The 21,407-nt window shown below is 38.2% G+C and overlaps 1 protein-coding gene across 1 annotated transcript; it reads right to left on the minus strand.

Annotated features, from left to right (window-relative positions):
- Positions 1 to 1,653: 1,653 nt before the first annotated feature.
- Positions 1,654 to 6,658, minus strand: LOC128733077 (vesicle-fusing ATPase 1). The gene is made up of 10 exons (XM_053826676.1): positions 6,287 to 6,658; positions 6,130 to 6,218; positions 5,724 to 5,942; positions 5,037 to 5,664; positions 4,041 to 4,376; positions 3,790 to 3,978; positions 3,443 to 3,733; positions 3,196 to 3,380; positions 2,979 to 3,140; positions 1,654 to 2,913 (listed from the first exon to the last, which is right to left on the minus strand). The coding sequence occupies exons 1-10, from the start codon at positions 6,293 to 6,295 to the stop codon at positions 2,778 to 2,780; spliced, it is 2,244 nt and encodes a 747-aa protein (XP_053682651.1). The 5' UTR covers positions 6,296 to 6,658; the 3' UTR covers positions 1,654 to 2,777.
- Positions 6,659 to 21,407: the final 14,749 nt, after the last annotated feature.

The raw sequence follows: 21,407 nt of genomic DNA on the forward strand, positions 1-21,407 counted from the left end.
ATGTGCATTATTCAAACTTGTTACGGTCTTGTGAGGTGCTGGATGAGCTAAAACAAAACAAATCCCTAGAATAACATATTAGGCTTACCTGGTCGTGTGGCTCAGCCGTCTGCTCAAAATCGCAGTTTTCAAATCAGGCAACCGGGAACCACGCTGCATCGCACCTCCTAGCTTAGCTACTCAATAGTCAATAAAGCATTACCGGGTATGGCCACGTGGGGGCTAGGTAGGGGTGTGAGATTTGAGACGGCAAGAGCTATGTTGGTCGCTTTCTTGTTTGCCTTATCCATTTCATACCCAGATGTTACGAACGGTAACACATTTCACTTAATTCTTGGCTGTGTGATGAAATAGACGTCCAAAACTAAGATTATATGCAATATCTCTAAAATCCATTGGAACACGGCCGATTAATAAGCGCACAAAACGTAACCACTTTTCGCAACATGTTAATTTTTCGTATTTCATAAGTACACCCCAATAAAGTAAAGAAAAACGTAGTTCTTCGTTAAAATCATTCGATCAACTAAACCTGGAAAACACGTGCGGCGCATTGAGTTGTGAAAAAGCTCCAGATAATTTAGTCCGCCTAATCGAGGCTCAGTTTGAGGCGTTTTCGTGCAAAGTGCTGCATGACGGCCTCTCGTCGAACACTACAAGGCAATGATGGTCAAACTACGACCCGCGGACCACATACGACCCTAGATCTGGTTGATCGAGATAGTTGTGAAGGAAAGCTATCTGAGAGATCTGATTTGCCTTGCATCATGCCTCACATGAGCGACTGTTCCTCGTCGTTATGGACGAAATTTTAATTGGAGCTATTGATAGTAAATCAAATAGAAGATTTTGCAAGCAGCCTTTCACAATGGAGAAATTAAACAGTCTCGACTTAGTGGTCTCTTGTTCTCCTAACAGCGATCTGAAAGCTTCATTTTCTCGCCAACAGTTCCATGGTAGCAAGTCTCATAGTTAACATCACATAGACAATCATTCCGATTTGACAATAGTGGGACACAGGTGCAAGCTTTTTAATATCTTCAATATCTTGTCAGTCAAGCAACACGATACGGGTGGGACCAAGACTGATTCTGATTCAACGCCTGCTAGACGCTGTTCTGAATTACTACAGTGGAATTATACCGGATCAGAGAAGACAGAATTAAACACGTGTATAGTATTGAACAAGAGAGAGAACGAAGAATAAAAGAAACGTATTTATTAATCACGTAACGGAAGTACAGAATATATGACAGATGTCACTGAAAAGTTGGTTTTCTATATTCCATGAAGTTGTCGCCGTACAAGGGGGTCAACAGACGCAAGGCGTATCGGTAGAGATAACGCAAAAACTACAGGTCTTCGTTAACTGTGGCCTGAGATGAGGAAAGGTGTTGAAAGGAGAGAACGAAGTCTGTAGGGAGGCACTCGACTGGAATACGTAAGGAAAACCTAGAAGAGACAGACTCAGAGGTTCATGGTAGCATAGCCCAGCTAACATTATTCAAGCTGTTTCCTGGCACCAGATGAATGCCATATGGCAGGAGACTATCGACAGTACAGATACCTTTTTTCATCTCTTTGTTCTGCCGAACCGGCCCACATGGACACATCAGTAACTAAGTAAATAAGCAAGTAAGTTCATTGTTTCGATATTATACTTTTGGTAACAGTTTATTATATTTGTAATTTTCTAATATTTTAAAAGTTCAACCTTTATCTCATCTAATCAAATATAGAAGCATAATCTATACACTTGCACCGTCATAAAAACAATAATTTGAGTTTGCTCGATTTCTAACGCTTTTAATTAATGTTACGGTTGTTACTACCAACAATAATTTTGCTAGAGCATGATTGTACCATATGTCAAGACAAATCAGGAATGTACATAACCAACGAGAGTTCAACGAAATTTTTTGCTCAGTATATAAAGAATTAGATTTAATCAGTTGTGCAACAAAAATGATGCTATTCAATTGCAAACAAAATTTGAACAGTATATAAGAGAACCAATAAATCAACGGGTAGACATTTACATATTTCCTTAATTACCAAAGATCAATTTTGATTTGCATCTTCTAATATCTATACTTATCAATCGCGAAGGGTAACTAAGACGTGGAGCTGATAGTGATATTCAATTACTTTCTACTGACTCACAGTTGCATCGCTTTACAATTAAATAACAAAAAAATTCGTACACATCAAAAATTTAAACACATACACTCGAGGTCTGGAACGTAGTGGGCTCATTCACTAGCGTTAACGCATATAATAATGAATAACAGCCAGGAAAACACACGAGAATGAAAGGAAAATATTTAGATAGAATTTATACATTCATCATACTGTGAACTATTCATAATAAACTTTACACTTCTACAATTATTGCATTTTCAACATTCGAACTTTAGAGCCATAGCTACGCGACAATACTTTGCATGAGAATTTCTTCTACGATATAAGCGGATTATCTTTAATCTAGTTTTCTCGAATAGCTTTGTCTCAGCGTAGAAGAAAACTTGTAAATACGTATGCCTTCTTTGTGTATAGAATATGAGTTGTATAATTGATGGTATTTCAGAGTGACCACATTTTTTGTTGCTAATAGCAATGCGCATATTTAGATATTATTATTGATAAGCAATTGACAACCAATCATTATCGAAACGCCCCGTCAACGCTAAAGGGGTTGTCACTTAGATTTTTTGTTCCTAAAATACATCGTTGAAAGAAGTAATACTTAGTGTCCATAGCTACCCTCCGGTTATAAGTTAGTGGATGGATGTTCCTGCGTCTAGCGCTCCTTCCTCTTCTAACTTGGAAAGGAACTTGTTGGCGCGTTGTTGCGGATCAGTTTGCCTGGATAACTCTATTAGATCAAGCAACTTTTTAATGCCCACAAACACTCTGAAAATGAAATTTATATAAAACCTTGCAAACTGACATGATTTATGATTGATTAATGATCTTACTTATGACCTTTCATCCGTTTATAAATAACGGACAGCTCTTGTTTAGAGAATACATCATCAAATCCTTCTAAAACTGAGAGAATATGCTCTGGCTGCGAGAGATTCGGTACATGTAAAACCGCAGTAAATGCAGACAGCATTTCCATGTCTTCCAGAACTTGTCTACGGGAAATAAATGTCATTTTCTTAATCAAATGGAATTGTGCCCGATGCTAACCTTCGACTTGAAGTACACAAAATAAGTAGCTTCTTTCCACGTGGTGGTTGCTTCTTTAACAGAACAAGTAGAGCTTGGAGAGTCAAGTTAGAATATCGTGGTCCGATTGGACCGTAGTCCAAAAGCCGTTCAATATTATCCACCAAGATGCAGCTTAATGTTGAGCGATAAGCATCGTCAAAGAACTAAATAATAAACCAGCAATAAATTTTTAACCTGTAGTAAAAAAAATCTCAAAGATTCTTACTTTGCGAATTTGCAAACATTTTGCATTTTCTGTAAACCCAACCATTTCATCTGGTGTGCAAACTTTGACGAATGGAAAATCGGACATTTTTGCAAGTTGCGCTGCCAATGCAGTTTTTCCAGAATTCGGTGGACCTTCGAGTAGAACTGAAACCAAACCGGTTCCTTCGGCAGCACGAGCTTGCTGCGTGTATAGAGCACCATCCTGTAAGACATGTGCGACTGGCAGACCCCAGTTGATGATGCCACGAGCGAGATAATTTTCCAACGCCTCTTGTGCCGTACCAAAGGCCTAGGAAAGCAAAACATATAAGTGATTTCATCTTGTACAAAACGGTTACCATTTACCGGTTTGATATCATTCTCCAGTGCATGTAGAAAATCATTGCGATTAACCATGAGCTTTTCCATTGCTTCAGGGTCAACTTCTACTTTGGATGATGCCTTTATCAATCGATTCATCGCAGTTGATTGCGCAGCACGAACCAAACCTTCCAACTCTGCACCGCTGAAGTTCTTCGTTAAAGCAGCTAGTTCCTGAAGCAGCAAAAAATTTCTATATACTGTATTGTCAGAGCCTAACAACATACATCACGAACCTTAGAGTCTACGTCCGGTGCAATTTTTTTAAAATCTCTCATACGCTTTGTATGAATGGCTAAAATCTGTACTCGGCCATTTTCGTTGGGAAGACTTATTTCCATTTGAACCTCTAGTCGTCCCGGACGTAAGAGAGCTTCATCAATCATATCCCGACGATTCGTCATACCAATCACCAAAATATTGTTTAGCTGTTCGACGCCATCAATCTTCGCTAACAGCTGGTTAACAACGGTATCGTGTACACCGCTGTTACCTCCCACGCTTCCACGAGCCTTACAAATGGCGTCTATTTCATCGAAGATAATAATATGCAAGCCACTGTTTGGACCCAGCTAAAATTGATGATAGGATGTAAAAGTCTTAAAATAAATGGCAAAGGGATTATGTAACGTTTATTGATTTCCAACTAACCGCGTTTGCATACTGAATTTAACTGATCATATTCTAATCATCCCCGTAATGCCCGACCCCGATTTTTAAAACACTTTAGTTAACCGTTCAAATCGCTGAAAACTACAGAAAACAACTACCACTATTGGAACAGGCGGAAAAATAAGTACCAGAGTATTAATATTGTTTTAGATTTCTTCCAACACCTTTTGCGGATAATATATATCTGAAAGTTCAACAACAGCAGGGTATCATAAATATTATGAATACACGCAGCTCATTTACTCTATATAGAATATTAAAGTTGTTATTGAGAACATAAATGGGTGTCGCCAAAAATTTAACTTGCAGCAAAATAGTATGCCAACTTTCGCCAGGGGATTTGCCAAACCAAAAAAGGTTGGGAACCACTGATCTAGGCAGTTTCATATAGCATGGATTATGTTAGCATATCACGTGTTCCTCGTGCAAAATGAAAAAAAGAATTGGGTATACGCAAAAAATAACATTGTCCCCAAATTAAAAATCTCACTTTTGAGCCGAAATTTGTCTTTCTGCGTTGCAACAACGTGGTATTAAAAATATATTAAAAATAAGTTTACCCTTTTCTCTTCCTCTTCAGCATCGGCAAATAGTCGTCGAATGTTAGCCTCAGATTCACCAACATATTTATCAAGAATTTGCGGTCCGTTCACAATTTTCGGTTCGCGAGCGTTCAGCATGTTACCAATCTGCCGTGCCATCAGTGTTTTACCAGTTCCGGGAGGACCGTATAGCAAAATACCTTTAACATGTTTACATCCCAACTGTTCTACGATTTCCGGAGGAAATACTCGAGACGCAAATGCTCGCCGAAAGATAGCATTGAATTCATTGTCCAAGCCACCTATTCCCATTTTACCAAAATCCCAGTCTGGATTAATGATCGATTGTCGTACAATTTTTCCTTTAGCTTTTCCAACCAGGTTAATAGAAGAGTTTTCCATTTTCTCGAATGTAACTGTTGTATTTCCAAGCAGTCGACCAAAATTAGTTTTTTTCGGCTCCGCTTTACTACCTTGCATACTACTGTTAGCATCAATTGCTTCCATTGATTTGATACAAAGGCATAGTAGTTTCTTGTCAGCAAAGCTAAACACCAATGGTTGACCTACAGTCAACGCGAGACCGGAAAATTGCAGGATGAAATCCTTTGCCATCTGATCACTGTCGTATGGTTCGAGCGTAGTACTGAAAAACAAAGTTCAATTAAACCAAACATGTTGTACCAATATTTTTCAGCGTCTTACGTTTTCTTCTGCAAAAAATCAACTTCAATGCAAACACTACACAAAATTTCAGAAGAGCGATCAAAATGAAACGGTTTCACCGATATGTCCTGGTTAATTGACAGAGTTGCCCACTTGCGCTGCAGAAGAGAAAATCCGATGCAATAATTAGGGATATCCGGGCATCGTTCTACGGAAAACACGAAATGTTGTCCCGGAGCGGTAGAGACATCAACGTATCTGTAATCAAACAAAAAAAAAAGATAAATATGTTATAACTTATGTCATATGTTGTAATTTATGTTGAGGTAAACGCCCGAAACAAATGTCAACGTGATTGCATAGAACAGCTTGCCATTAACTTGATTAAAATTCAAGAAAACAGACATAATCAATATTTCTACCAAATCTCGTATTGTCCACTTACTTGATATCCTCAGGAAAATCTGTACTGTTGACAATGGCCCTGTTTTTCAGCGACAGTTCGTCCGTAGGACATTTAATTGCTTTCATCATCTGTGAATCATAACGAAATCAAGCACACGATATAAAAACAATCATTTAATTAAATTGTAAATACTCACAACAGCCATTTCGTCGTTTATTCAAAAAAAGGTCGAAAACTGTTCTGCACTTGGAACAGCAAGAAAAATCGATATTCTAGTGGTACACCAGCGCAATAAGAAAAAATTACTAAAGCTTTCAAGTGAACCCAACTAGGCTTCTGATGATTTCGATTTAATTGTTGTTTCTAATTTTACTTTTCTTTCTGCAACAAGACCATAGATTCCCAATAGATACTAAGTTTTAAGTCCTAAAAACCCAGATACACTGCAGCACGTATCGAACGATTCCGTTCTAAACACTCAATAGCTGGCAGAAGATAGGAACCAATGCGCACGTCTGGGTCTGGATTACATTACTCTTGCAGCTATGAAATTGAAAATATATTTCAAAACATGGCACTTCGACAAGACATTGACAACTCATAACATAACATCACATCATCACAATTACATCAACAGGAGTTGGTTCTTTATCACGACTGAAATGGGCCGACAGCGAAAACATTTCATAAAGAAGACTGGCAACTGTCTCAAACAACGGACTGGCAACCCTCTCCTTACTCTTGCACATTGCACTCAAAATATTCTGCACATAAATAATGATAAATTTCCATATGAAATTCCAGATGATTATCATGTGCCACATATAAAGCATTGCACGCAAATGTCAGTGCGTTTTTTTCTCCCCAGGTTTGACAGTGTTGTGGGGTTTGTTTTGATTACTTATTCGCAAGACCCAGAAGCAAAAAACTGCAAAAAGGACAAAAATATATGTTGTACAGAACTGTTATCATTTTTCTGCTTCAGAAAAGTCGGGTATTTCCGGTTTCCGCAAACAAGTGGTATACGAATTACAAGTAATAAACCCACTAGCAATAAAATTAGGTTACCAAGGGAATCAAAACAAAACACACAAAAACGTCAAACCAGAGTTGAGGTTAGGCACCGTGCAAATAAGGTTTATAAGCACAATCCGCCTAGAAATAGGGTAACCAACTTGATTTGGACCCCTACATGAATTGGACCCTTTCAACATATTGCTGATTGCAAGGAAAATTGTACCATCAAAAGTGCGATATCGCTCATCAAAGTGCTATTTTGCATTAAATCGTTTCGGCATCTTCGGCGCACTTTTTCGTTATATTCCAAGCAATAAGTGCGCCGAAGAGACCGAGACGATTTAATGCAAAATAGCACTTTTATGAACGATATGGCACTTTGGATGGTACAATTTTTCTTGCAATTGACAATATTCAGCCACATTTTTACCTAGCAGCTCAAAATTCGATTAGTTTGATATCGTAATAATATTCTTTGGATTCTTTTCTAAGCCTGAATGCTTTCGGATCACTTTAAATTACCTGTATTTATTGTCAATTGCAAGGAAAATTGTACCATCCAAAGTGCGATATCGCTCATAAAAGTGCTATTCTGCATTAAATCGTTTCGGCACAGAGAACAGACATTCATCTTGATCTCGCCGGGTGTGTAAAGACCAGTCGCCATTTTGAAAGTATGTGGTAATGCTCCCGTTGTGTGGCGCTCACATCACTGAAAGTCAATATGCTGATCAAAGCATTCGTCACATTTTTTATAAAGCATTTAACAGTTGCTAGAGCAACTAACATACTGTTTACTCATCAAACCTGAAATAAAAGTAAACAACATTTATCACTAATCAAAATTAGTCAAATTGCTGAATGATTGAATAATCCCTTTTTAACCCTTTCGACTAACTGTTTTGTGAATAAACAGTTTGGAGTAAACAGATGGAGGAAACGAAATTGCTTGTACACGATTCTCGCCAATGAAAACAAATTTAAAACTCTTAGAGAGATTAAACAACGATAAACGGTAAATTCCATGCCCATTCGTCTGCGCCAAGGATTATTGCGGTTACGAATTCGGCGTTGAGAGTCAGTGGTGTACAGACAGACAAAATGCCGTGAATAAAGCGATTGCCAGATCCGAGATATCAATGAACAAATCCAAACGCTGCATCACCGGACGTCGACGAAGCCGTACAGGAAGTTATCTGGAACGTGCTCAGAGAAAGCTACTGCAAGTGCTGCTGCGGGGGTGTTAGACGGTGTTAATGAAAGAATAGTACGATTTAATGCGGAAAAACAGAATCATCACGTTCACGATATCAGAATAAAATAAAAATTTGAAATCCTATCTGGTTTCTTTTAACAATCTTTTGCCGAGTTCAACAAATAACATAAACAAAGTTGAGCAACGCAACAACCGTTACTACGGTAACTCTCGTTAGAGTTGCCAGTATTTCGAATATGTAGTATATAACAAGATAATACATAAAATTTGGCAACGCGGATGTTGCGCGACTGGTGCACCGTAGGAGAGATGTCGCTAGTGTCTTATTCAAAAGTTTACACATCATTTGCGTAAAATTTTATATGAGCATAAATGTCTGTTCTCTGTGGTTTCGGTTTCTTCGGCGCACTTATTGCTTGGAATATAACAAAAAAGTGCGCCGAAGATACCGAAACGATTTAATGCAAAATAGCACTTTTAGGAGCGATATCGCACTTCCCAAGCAGCACTTGCAACATCTTCCATGTGGCTATTAAGTTTTGTTTAAATTGCAAAAAACTTCACCGGTTACAGTATTGAAACACGCAACAAATAAGCAACTTAATGTTATTAATATGTTGGATTCAGGTTATCCAATACTTATACTGGCTGTCACAAATATATTAGTCTATATCTAGTAACATGATACTTCATCGCAACATCGTGTTATTATAATGCCATTGCTAAACAATAATGTCACATGATGTTGCATCATGTTGATTACGGCATATTGTTAAATAAAATGTAACCAAACAAATACAACCAATGTAACATCATATTCTGCCATATTTTTATGAAAAAATATTTTTCAACGAAGGAATGTTTTTATTTCAACAATAATTACACGAACATTCATCAGGAATCCATGGCATTTACTAAAATATTATTTGATTGCAGTATCTAGTTCGATTTTACACCGCATTTTTCCATCGTAAACGAATTCTTAATCTGGCTGGGTTAATTCTTTAAACTTGAAAATAAATAAATTAATAACTTTCACGAGGCGCATCAAATAATACAAAGCAAAATTATATTTTGCACGATAAATTTTGAATGGCATGGAGATTAGCTCATAATAGGCCCAAAAAACTAAAGTCGCATTAAGAATATTAATATAAATAATTTTCGTCTTGGAGCCCTGAGAGGAAATCCCGGTTCCCGCTAAACATAATTCGTGATGAAGTTGCTCATAATTGTTTGGTTTTTGTGCGAGGAAAAAAGAGAAGAAAGTATTTTTGTTTTTGTTTTCACGCAAGTTTTGACAACGCGGCATAGGATTTCGTGGGAGTGCGAACAGGCTTAAAATCTCTTTTAGTATCGTAGTCGCGAATGGATAGATAACGCGCATTGATGTTCCATAAAACATCTGTGTAACAATTGGTTGCATATAGGCTCCACCTCTTGCGCTTTTTCAATCACATAACAGTTCGATAAAGGTAACTGATGCGAACTTTTACCATATTTGAATGTTTCAATTAGAGTTGCGTAACCCTTTATGCAACAAATGGTGCTGCTTCCCAGTAAACCATTTGGTTTGTATATCTCGATTGCTACTGAGATATACGAAATCATATCTGAACGAAAAAGTTATATTTCACGCCATATAAGAACATATATGTACTAAAGTGGAGGCGATATACGTGCGAAAGCTTTGACAATTATTTGTAATTCTTTTTTGCGTAGTTTTTATAACACGCAACTAAATACTCCTGAATATATGATTAAGATATAATCAAATATTGCAATTGTCTATCCTGCTTTATAATTCACAGTCATAAATTGTATATGAAGACACGCACGACTGCAAAATAACTTATTGTTCACTTCGATTTGACATACTCTAATCATTATACAATTCCAATGTGAAATTGACATGAAAACGATTTAATGTGAACTTTCTATTACGATTTTGTGTTATCTGGGTTGGGTTTGGATGGTACAATTTTCATTGCAATCAGCAATAGCTAAAATTTACAATCATAAAGTGTATTGCCACATACCGCTCACAATCCGATGTAGGTGAAGAGGAAACGATGTTTGCAACACATTTTCGATATGGTTTTAATAGCTAAATCCAATGAATTTGTATTGATGAAATCAGTTAGTTTTATTCTGGAAGACGTATTTTACGTGGTTTCGAAGGTTTCTTCTCAAGATTTTAATTAAAAATTTTTGCTCGTTGGTCGATTGCGCTGTTTTGCAGCAAGACATTGACATCGTAGTCAGTTGGTGTGCCGTCAGTGGAATGGGGATGAACGCAACGAAGTGCAAGGTAATAACACAGACAAACAGACGAGACACTCGCGATAATTCCATCGTCCAATCAAAAACCACTCAATTTTCAAAAAAAGCATGTTTCGCAACATGGCCACACCGCGGCGCGCAAGTGTTGCTTTGAGTTTTCAGTATAAAACCATTCAAATGTGCAAAACCCTACAGCATAAAACCCTGCAAATGCAAGCTACTCCGCAATATGCATAACAGAGGGTGCTAGTGTGCAAGCAAGATGTGCAGGACGATGGTTTTTAAAGGATTTTCTTCTAAGTGTCATGTCAGTTCGTCAGTGGTAATAAGTTTTACTAAAGCACGGACGCCGCTAAAATACGATTACAGAGTAAACAGTTTCAGCATGGATCGAGTTACGTTGATCAAAGACTTGGGTGTGATAATGAACTACAAACTATGTTTTAACGAGCACATAAATGCGACAACTTCTAAGGCTTTTGCTATGCTTGGATTTATCCGCCGTAATGCACGAGAATTCCGTGATGTGTATGCATTAAAGACGCTGTACTGCTCACTCGTACGAAGCGTTCTTGAATATGCAGTTCAAATCTGGGCACCTTACCATGCAACTCAGATTGCTCGTGTTGAAAGAGTTGTAGCAGTATCATTTCGTAATACGTAATTAAAGTAGCACTTCGATAGATAAACGAAATTTATTATATCAAAGCTTTCATTGATGATATACGAATAATTATATATATAATAATTATTCGTACCCAGGTAACCAATAAGCATTAAAATAAGCAGTAAATCAGTCGTTTATTAGCATTCCTGGCGTTTTATACTCAGTGGCGACTCGTCCGCATGTTCAACCTGTTCATAGGACAGGCAAACAAAATTCAGCCCGACAAAATTTCGTTTGCACCGACGCATATGCAATGCAATACGAATTTAGTTTAGTTACGAAGCTGATGAGCAAACCGTTCAACACGACAGTTGAACGTTGCTTTATTAGAGATCTCAATGCATAAGCATACCAACGCATTATTCCTGGTATTGATTCTTGATACTGAATTAGTACCAGGAACAATGTGTTGGTACGAAGGAGGTTAAAAAAGAATGTGACACAGCTTTTACTCGAAAGCGCGGGCGCTTTATTGTCTCGTTCATCTTCAGCATTGAACAACTTACTACCACATATCCTTATGGCCTGCGCTTTGATTCCTTATTTTATTTAGTTAGGAAGCTAATGAGCAATGTTCAACACGACGTTTGAACGTTGCTTTATAGATTAGCACCAGGAACAATGTGTTGGTACGAAGGGGATTTGAAAAGAGCGCGGTTGGCAATTTGGCATGCATTATTCGAAAAATTTTCTCATTAACTCGTTCATCTTTAGCATTGAACAACTTACGCATATTGCTTGTTGCTTGTGGTGCGTGTGATGTGGGCTTGTGCGTGCATCACAGTAAGGTGGTAATTCTTGAATTTGGTTCAATAGGTAAATTGAACGAAAAGTTTTCGGTTCGTAATTAAAATTCAGAGACGAGTTTGCTGGTAAAGTAAACCGTCGTATTCCGTTGCTATTTGAATAGATAGGGATATTCACGTAGCGCTTGCAATGTTGCGAATACGGAGTATTGCGTATTTATACTGCCGCTACTCGCATAACAGTTCCATCTCCATAGAAACTGGAACTGCAATGCGAATTGCGGCAGTTCATACACGAAATACACCGTTTACGCAGCATGGCAAGCGCTACGGTGAAAACCCCTAATGTTTGTTTTATGATTAAAATATAGAATTGCGATAATAAAAAAAAGCTGCGTATTAATGTGTATTTTTCGCTGGTTGAACAGGTAAGCTAAACGCCCACGAGTCGCCACTGTTTATACTGCAGGTTGTTGTTTATCAGCTTTTTGACTGCATAACTGTTGTAAATTGGCATCCACAATTCTTTTTAAATTCTTATTGTTGGTAACTAGCTGCAAATAAGCTTTGTCAGCACTATAAGAGGGCTAGCAGTAAAGTAGCCGCATATTTTGCCAAAATAGCATTTAAGTAGCATTTAAGGCAACTTAAATGCTTATTGACTTGCTTTTAAATTGCATTGGAAATGCTTATTGGTTACCTGGGTAGTTATTAAAATACTTCAACAAATTCGTTTCGTTGCGCTAGAATGTAGAACCGGTTTTCGGCCTAATGGCGAAACCCCCAAATTTCTCTCCCGTGCAGCTACTCGTAAATTCCGTTGAGACCGAACTGTAGGGGAAGCAACGAAAGATGCTTCGTAGAAAGGTTGGAGAGAATCGGATAGAGCCAAGTTGAGTTGCCGAAATGAAACAGCTAAGTAGCAGGATCGAAGATTCCCGAATTGACCCGACGAAGTTAGCGGGAAATGAAGTCACCTTCCCTTATCTGAGGATCAAAAATGATCGTTCATTTCGTCCTAGACCGTAAAGCATTTCGGAGTGTAAAGTCTGTTGTCCACGCTTTTCCTTTCTATTTTATAAAGTATGTATAGTGACGTGATAGTGTTAGAATTGTGCTAATTTTCTTGTAAATTTCGTCAAATAGATCAGTGCTAGAAATTTTAGTAAAATTGTAGTGTGCGATAATTTTGGAGTGCGCCAAAAGCTAGCAGGTAACATGTGCTCAAAATGCCCGAGCATGTGCTAATGACCTCTGAACAATAGCCGCACGGCTACAATTTCATCCACAGTACTACGAACGAGAGAAGAAAGGACAGCGAAAGACGCATCCAGCACAATTCGGACGAATTCCCGGCGCACGCTATTCTGCCGGTCGACACGTGGATCGCCCAAAATCCACATTCTGAAGCATCGGATGGACCGGAGTCCTCCGGTGAGGCTAGTGGCCGTTTCCGCGTGAGTTATCCCGGAAATCCCGGAAATTCCATTCGTAAAATCATCCAAAATCGAAGTTAGTTCCCGCCTGTGAAGTCTTCTAGCATCGCATCGTAGAGTTTTTGCCGTACCGCATGTGATCACACAGCAGCCGACAGTAGCGATCGCCTAGCAGCAGCCGACGCTACGTAAGCCGCCACCAGCAGCAACAGCACACAGCTTTTGGTGAGTCGTATCTATTCATTCATTCTAAAGAGCGCGTCCTAGAAATACGTCATAGTGCCGTAAGCGTGATTTCACGAAGCTAACCCGTCCAAGCACGGCGTGATCACGACTATTGTTTGATATAGTTTGAGGTTGGGGTCGGCATGTAACCGCGTGCACGCGTTACTGAAATTATGAACGCCGCCCCAACCAGAATTGTCTAGACACCGTACGAGATTTAATAGTGACGTCACTGCAGAATTGGGAAGCAGCTGATTGAAGTTGGATTGAAAAGCACATGGGTCGATAGAGCACAGTAGGGAGAGAAAAACGCACACACCGATAGAAGTTAGGCCTAGAAGATAAGATACACAAATATGAATATATACACACGTTGAAGCATGCATGCAGAAATCAAATAATTAAAATACAAACCGTTTTCCGTATAAATAAAATGTTTTCCTAGGATAGTCAAACAACGTATTGTTCTTGTAGTGAAGTTAGTTACGGTCTAATGTGTTCACGTCATTTCGTTTTCGTTTCGTTTAGTTTAGTTTGAGTTTATTCGTGCCGTGAAGTTTGCATGAACGGCAAATCGTTTTTGAGATGCTTTCGCCGTCTGGTGGCAAATAGCGACATTGCCAGTGATGATAGCTTTTAAACTTATGGTGTTTCTTACCGCGAGCTTCCGTTTCGTGTCGTTCAGTATTGAAGATTTATGCTAGGTGATAAAAGGGTAGTGTACCCGTTTTGGTGGCTTAATTTAGGTAAGCCTATCTGGTTCGATCCTGATTCCTTTCGATTTAGCAATCTTTGACTGACCCTAAGGGGAGTCTCACCGGGCAAACACAACGTGGCGTGCAGTCTCCCTTACGGAGTGGCGCTTAAGCTGCACGCTGAATAGGGATCGACCAGGGCCGGCTACAGAGTACAGCGTTGTTTTCATTCGTTTCGCGCTACGGCGACTGCCTTGGAGTGAGCCGCAAAGATTACCATCGTACGAACAGAGATGCCTACTAATAAGATTAGAGCTTTTGCAGCAACGTCGCATATATCTCCAACGAATGTTTGCTTTTGACATACTGAACAACCAAATTGACTGCCCAGACCTATTGCGATTGGCAAACTTTTCCGTTCCGGCCCTACGATCTCGACAACGTCTGCTGTTTCTCACTGTAAGACATAGAACTGTATTTGGACAAAATCATCCACTTGAGAAATGTTTCAGCACAGAAAACAGACATCCAAGCGAAAGGTCCCCACTTGGATAAAACTTATGTCAAATTAGTTGGGAAGCTATAGTGATGGTGTCGCTAAAGGCGCATAAAATTCTACACTAAACTCACAACAGCTAGCTTCTGGCGCTAGCATAACGCATACCCAAGTAACCAAGAGTTCGAATAATGGTGTCTATCAAGGGTTAAACAGCTTTATGTATATCAATCTATAACTTGCTAAGCAGCGTCACTTTTAAGTAATTAACCGAACTTTCAAGCTGTCGTGGGTTCACTGCATAGAACGCTAAGCAGCTTCGAAATAAACTGTCAAAAACTAAGAAAAAACAAATTTAGCAGCACTTCTATGTTCTATTTTTATACTTTTACCTAACTTCTATATCGTTGCATTTGCCTGCTGTTGGGTTTGAACCCGGGTGTTCCGCGTTGTAAACCTATACCGATCCACTGCGTCACCTTTGTCGTATACAAGCGATGTGAATTTTGCCAATGAGTTGTTCTTAAGTAAAAGTTCGTCTTAGAACTTGCAGCAGCTTTATGCAGCGCGAGTTAATTATAGAACATAAAGTTTAGAACCAGGCAATTAGCTATAGTAGTGAGATACCGACAGCATACGCTACACAACACAACACAATAATGAAGAGCATTACATTCTAATTTATATTTGTAATTATAAATGTGCGAGGATTAAATTTATTCAAGTGAAATAAAAATAATTAATCTCCAATCGTTTCAGGTACTGCTGGTTTGATCACCAGAAATATAAACAAAAAAGCAGCACGCAGAACTTGTTAGCAACTAAAGTTACTTCAGAACTTCTTGTAGCATCCTAATAGCTTTGAAGCACAGAGAACAGATTAACAGGCTCGAAGGAAGTAATCGACTTTTTGTGTGTAAAATCTGTCGGTGGCGCCCTCCAGAAATAGTTTGCCAAACGCATCAAAAAATATCCATGTACCTTTATCAAAATTTCTTTGCGCTGGAGTTACATAGCAGCGATGGCAGCGACATCAAGATTTAGTTTGCCACTTACTGCTCGAGGGGTGCTCTATTGAAGGATTACTCGTAGATTACATAAAAACCTTTTACACACTTTTTGTCAATTACCTGGTAGTCTGTTCTCTGTGTTTGAAGTATCTATGAAGTACTCGCAGCACTTCTTAAAGCATTTAGTTCCACGTATACTTGATATACACTACGAATCAGCAAGAAAGTTCCAAGGAACTGAATCTGAACTAATTATGAACTTTCGAGTTCGCGTGTCAAGTAATATTCGAACTTTTGGTTGCTTGGGTATAGTCCATATATACTATCGCCAGAGGAGCCAAAGGTTGTCAGTGTGCAAATCAAAAGAATCATTTAGTTGGGAAACTATAGTGGTGGTGTCGCTAGCATATTAGGTGATTTTAATTTGAAATTTTATCCAAGGATTCCCGGAAAATTTGTTCTTGAATGGATGTCTGTTCTCTGTGGTTTCAGTTTGTTAAACAATCTAAGTGTAGTTTTTGATTTTCACGTAACCAGAGACCGTTTCAGAGTAAAGCGGGGTACGCTGCTGAAAAGTAATGGGTAAAAAGATAGGACAAGAAATGCTCAAGAAATCGATTTCGTTTACGATTTCTTTAGCAGTACGCACTTCATACACACTTAAAATCTAAATTTGCATTCGGCAAAATGAAATGCCGAATTTGCACGGTTATTTTGTATTTTACCGAAAATTTCGGCGAAAAACTAGAACTGCGTACATTCGTCATATACGTTTGCCGAAATTTTCGTCAAGTATAATGATTACAGAAATTTCGGCATTTTAGTTTGCCGTGTATATCTTTTAAATTGCGATATACCGAACTCGGCACTGGTTTTGCCGAAATCCAGTTAGATTATATTGTCAATTGCAAGGAAAATTGTTCAATCAATAAGTGCGCAATCGCTTATAAAAGTGCTATTTTAGCTTTAATCGTTTCGGTCTCTTCGGCGCACTTATTGCTTGGAAGATAACGAAAAAGTGCGCCGAAGATACCGAAACGATTTAATGCAAAATAGCACTTTTATGAGCGATATCGGACTTTGGATGGTACAATTTTCCTTGCAATTGACAATATATTCGTTGCCGATTTTTCGGCTAGTGGTCTAAACAGCCATTTTGATTTGAGGTTTGTGTAGAAACGCTGCAGTATTTACAACGTGCAAGTGGAACTCATTTTGAATTTAAAGGAGGAAACCCAGAAGCGGATATGGAAGAGATCAATGATGCCCTCGCTGAAGTGGACGTAAGGATAGTAGAAATATTGCGTAAGTATATAAATGATTGAAATGATGTTTTCCTAGGTAAATAACAATATGCTAGAGTGCTTTCATTGCCACCAACAAGTACAGGGGTACGTTGATGAGCTGCAGGAACATATAAAAATCCATATCAAACAGAACCACTTTACTCAGAACCTTGTATTTTACGATTGTATGGTTCGCAAATGTAAAGCACGTTATAATCATTTTGCGTCACTGAAGAGACATATCCAGCTAGTGCATCCGAACCCAGCGTATGTAATGAAAAAAGTAATTCCGAAAGAATTAGAAACTGATGTTTCTCCGCCAAGTGACCTATATGAGTTCCCGGAAGAGTATGCTCATTCATCTGATTTCAACAGACAAAGACCTGAGCCAAACATTAGTTCTGGAGAGAATGATTTAGATTGTGGTCCTACTATAGATCAGATAAAATATTCAATATCAATAGCAATCTGTCGTTTGGCGAAAGATGTATCTCTTCCACAAACTAAAATAACCGAACTAATTCACTTATGTGAAATGGTTGTGAAATTAATATCAGAGTTTTTCCAAAACAAGGTTAAAACTTTTCTGAAATCAAATAATGTCGATGAAACAACAGAAAAAGCATTCAACTTTCTAAGTGCTCTGGATATGCCTATGTCCAATTTGTTTAAAGATATTTGTACGCGTCAGAAACAGTCTCGTTTTTTAAAACAACTAGCTGTAGAAATACCACAGCCTAGGGAAATGATGCTTGCAACCCGTAGGGATATCCGGCATGTAAACGGAATACCCACGACAGTGGCAGTTAACGAAACATATATGTATCTTCCTATAATTGAAACACTAAAATTTGTCCTTCGAAATGAAGCAACACGAAAACTTATTCATAATGAAAAAGCATATCTACAAGAAACACCAGGCGTTAAGGAATATTCTTCTTTTCGGTCTGGCACGACTTTTCAAAATAGTGAGTATTTTAAAACATTTCCCGACGCCATCCGCCTAAGTATTTATCAGGACGATGTTGAAGTTGGTAATCCCCTGAGCTCTCGTGCAGGAATAAACAAAATTTCTGCAGTGAATTTTAAAATACAGAATATACCGGAAAAGTGGAATAGCTCTCCCCGCACTATTTTTCCGATTATATTTTGCCATACATCAGACGCAAAGAAATTTGGCTATAATAAGATTTTACAGCCTTTGGTCATGGACCTAAAAAAATTAGAAAAGGGTGTAACCGTGCAGTATGGAAACGAGGAATACATATTGCGTGCTACTGTCACTATGTTTTGCGGGGACACACTGGCCGCACACGAAGTGTTTGGTTTGTTAGGACCGCAAGCCGCACTTTTTTGCAGATTGTGTACAATAACAAGAAGTGTATTTCGAACAAACCCGTTCCAAAAGTTTGATCTCCGAAATGTAGAATGGTATGAGACAAACCTTGAATTACTGAGAACCGGAGATATTAGAACATCAGAATGCGGATTGCGAGAAGGCGGATGTATCTTGAATCAGCTGCAAAACTTTCACGTAACACAAAATTTTGCTTTAGATAGCATGCACGATCTTGCAGAAGGTGTAATACCGCTAACAATACAGCTAGTTTTGGGTCACTATTATAAGCAAAAGCAGCTAGGTTTAGATATAAGCTATATTAACCAAAGAATACATACATTCAAGTATGGTTATGTGGACAAAAAAAATCGTCCGTGCTCTAATATAACTGAAGCTATGCTTATGAAACCAAAAGCAAATAAGCTTAAACAAACGGCCTCTCAGAATACCTGCTTTTTACGGGCATTTCCATTTTTGTTCTGCCATAAAATTCCACCAAATGAAGATTTAATGTTTTTAATTGGTCATCTCATAAATATTACAAGGATTTTGAACTCGTCTATTATATCAGATCATATGCTTGCCTGTTTAGAAGAGCATATTAAGCTTTTTAAAAATATTTTCTATCAGAGATTTGACCAGAGAATAAATAAACTTCACCACCTGGACCATTATGTCGAGTGCATCAAAAGAAGCGGCAGTATGAAGCAATTTAATTGTTTAGTATTTGAACAAAAAAACAAACCATTAAAAGATCAGGCTTCTACTTGCCGAAACTTCAAAAATATTTGCAAGAGTCTCGCGAATAGGCAATCGTTTTCGGCATTTATAGATATTTTGGACAATCCTTTCTGTGATAAAGTGATTTATAACAACGGTAAACTCGTTCGCAGCCAAGAATGTTTAAGCAAGACCTTTGTCAGTGATCTATATGTATATACACCGAAAACGGTGACCATAAATGGAATTGAACTTAGGCCAAACCTGATTGTGGGCATAAAAAACTTCCGAAATGAACTATATCCTTGCTTCGGAATTATAAAGGAAATAATTATTCTTGAAAATCGTGTATGTTTGTTACTTACAATTTGTGACACTCAAACATATGACAATTATTTACAAGCATTCGATGTTAACGTCACATCAGAAGTACAATTCTTCGATTTGGACAATATTTATCACCACACAACTTTTTCATTCTGGACACCAATTGGTTCCAATTCCAAATATATTTCAAGACGATGCTACCATCAGGATTATTGAGAGTAAACCATTTACTGCTAGAATGCTTTCAAAAGTTACAATATATTGGTATTTTCAGGTCAGGACGAGATAAACGACATCGAAACTTTTTTGTCACTTGATAACAACGATTTCATTAGACTGCAATTAAAAACCGCTCAAGTAAAAGCTATATGCAGCATCAAGGAAAAATATCAAAATGGCCTTTATAAAGAAGAAGTAATCGAAGAAATTTATATAAACGCCGACGAACCAGAAACTGATCATGTAACACAGCAACCTGCTAGCTTCACAGCAATCTTACCTGTTGACAAACATAAATTATATCAATCGATAGTAATGGACAAAGTAAGCATGTAGTTTCAATAACTTTGTTAACTCTTGAATCATTTGTTAGATTTAACTTACGAGGTAACTGTTTCTTCATATATTTCAGAATATAAATGTAAACAAAATCTTTGGCCTGACTGTAGAAGGTATCGCAATAATGGAAAAATTAAAACACAACACGGAAATCACCGATAAGCTTTTAACAAAAATTACACACATCCTTTGTGACTGTCTTTTCGTCGTAAGCGGAGGGTAAGCTTTTACATTCGATTCGTTAAATGTAAATATTAACAAAAAACTTGTTTCGTTTTAGGAGAGCATCAACAACACATAAGGACTTGCTGGCTAAATCACTTGTTGAGACTTATCCATCTCTGTCTTCTGCTGCATCAGATAACGCACAGGTATTACAGTGGTCAAGTTGTTAGCGGAGATAAGCACTTTATATCCTTAAAGGCCCCCATACACGTACGTACATGTTGGCCGAAAATGTTGGTGAATTCATGTTCGTCCAACACGCTCGCTTGTGTGTGAGTGCCACGAACCAAACTGGCAGAAGAAAATGTTCGGCTCGGCGCTCGGTCGGAATGAACCTCCAACATTTTGTTCATTTCCAACCCAACATATGGGTACGTGTATGGGGGCCTTAACACTGACTCCACCACTTTGCAACCTGCTTCCGTTTCGTGTTCGTCATTCGTTATTACACGAAGTATACGTAAATTTGGTGAACAACTTGAACCAACTCGCGACCGACAACCGACATAGAATTTTAAGATGTTTAGTGTTTATTGTCGAATTTGTTTATTCAATCCAGATTGGAACTGGATGAACTTTTTGTGTTCATTTGCTCCTATCTGACAGATTCGACATATGTTATGTTATGTTGCTTTTGTTTTCGCACTGGTGTCAGCTTGAAGATCGAATCAGTTCGACACCGCGGCGGAACGGAACGTCAGTTTGAGTTTGAGCCTGAGCGCAATATGCAAGGGGTTTCCAGTACGGCGTATAGGTGCGCAGTAATCCGAGTTTACTTCTGTAATCTTTCACAAATTAATTAGGTAATCAATGATAATTAGTATAGTAATCAATCATAATATTGAGTAATCATGATTAATTTTTAATAACTATCAAGAGATTGATTACCAAAAATTAATGGTAATCGAGAGCAATCAGAGTTAACTTTTTCAAAGGTGCGCAAGGAAGGCAAGGAATCACTGCTGTTGGAAACCCCTTGGCAATACGGGCAAATGCGAGTAGTGATTGCGTGCTTAAAAAATGCATTTCTTGCATTCTATAAACTTAAACCAGTCTCACGCTTTAGTGTTA

The sequence above is a fragment of the Sabethes cyaneus genome, chromosome 1 (genome assembly GCF_943734655.1).
Source record: "Sabethes cyaneus chromosome 1, idSabCyanKW18_F2, whole genome shotgun sequence".
NCBI classification, from domain to species: domain Eukaryota; kingdom Metazoa; phylum Arthropoda; class Insecta; order Diptera; family Culicidae; genus Sabethes; species Sabethes cyaneus.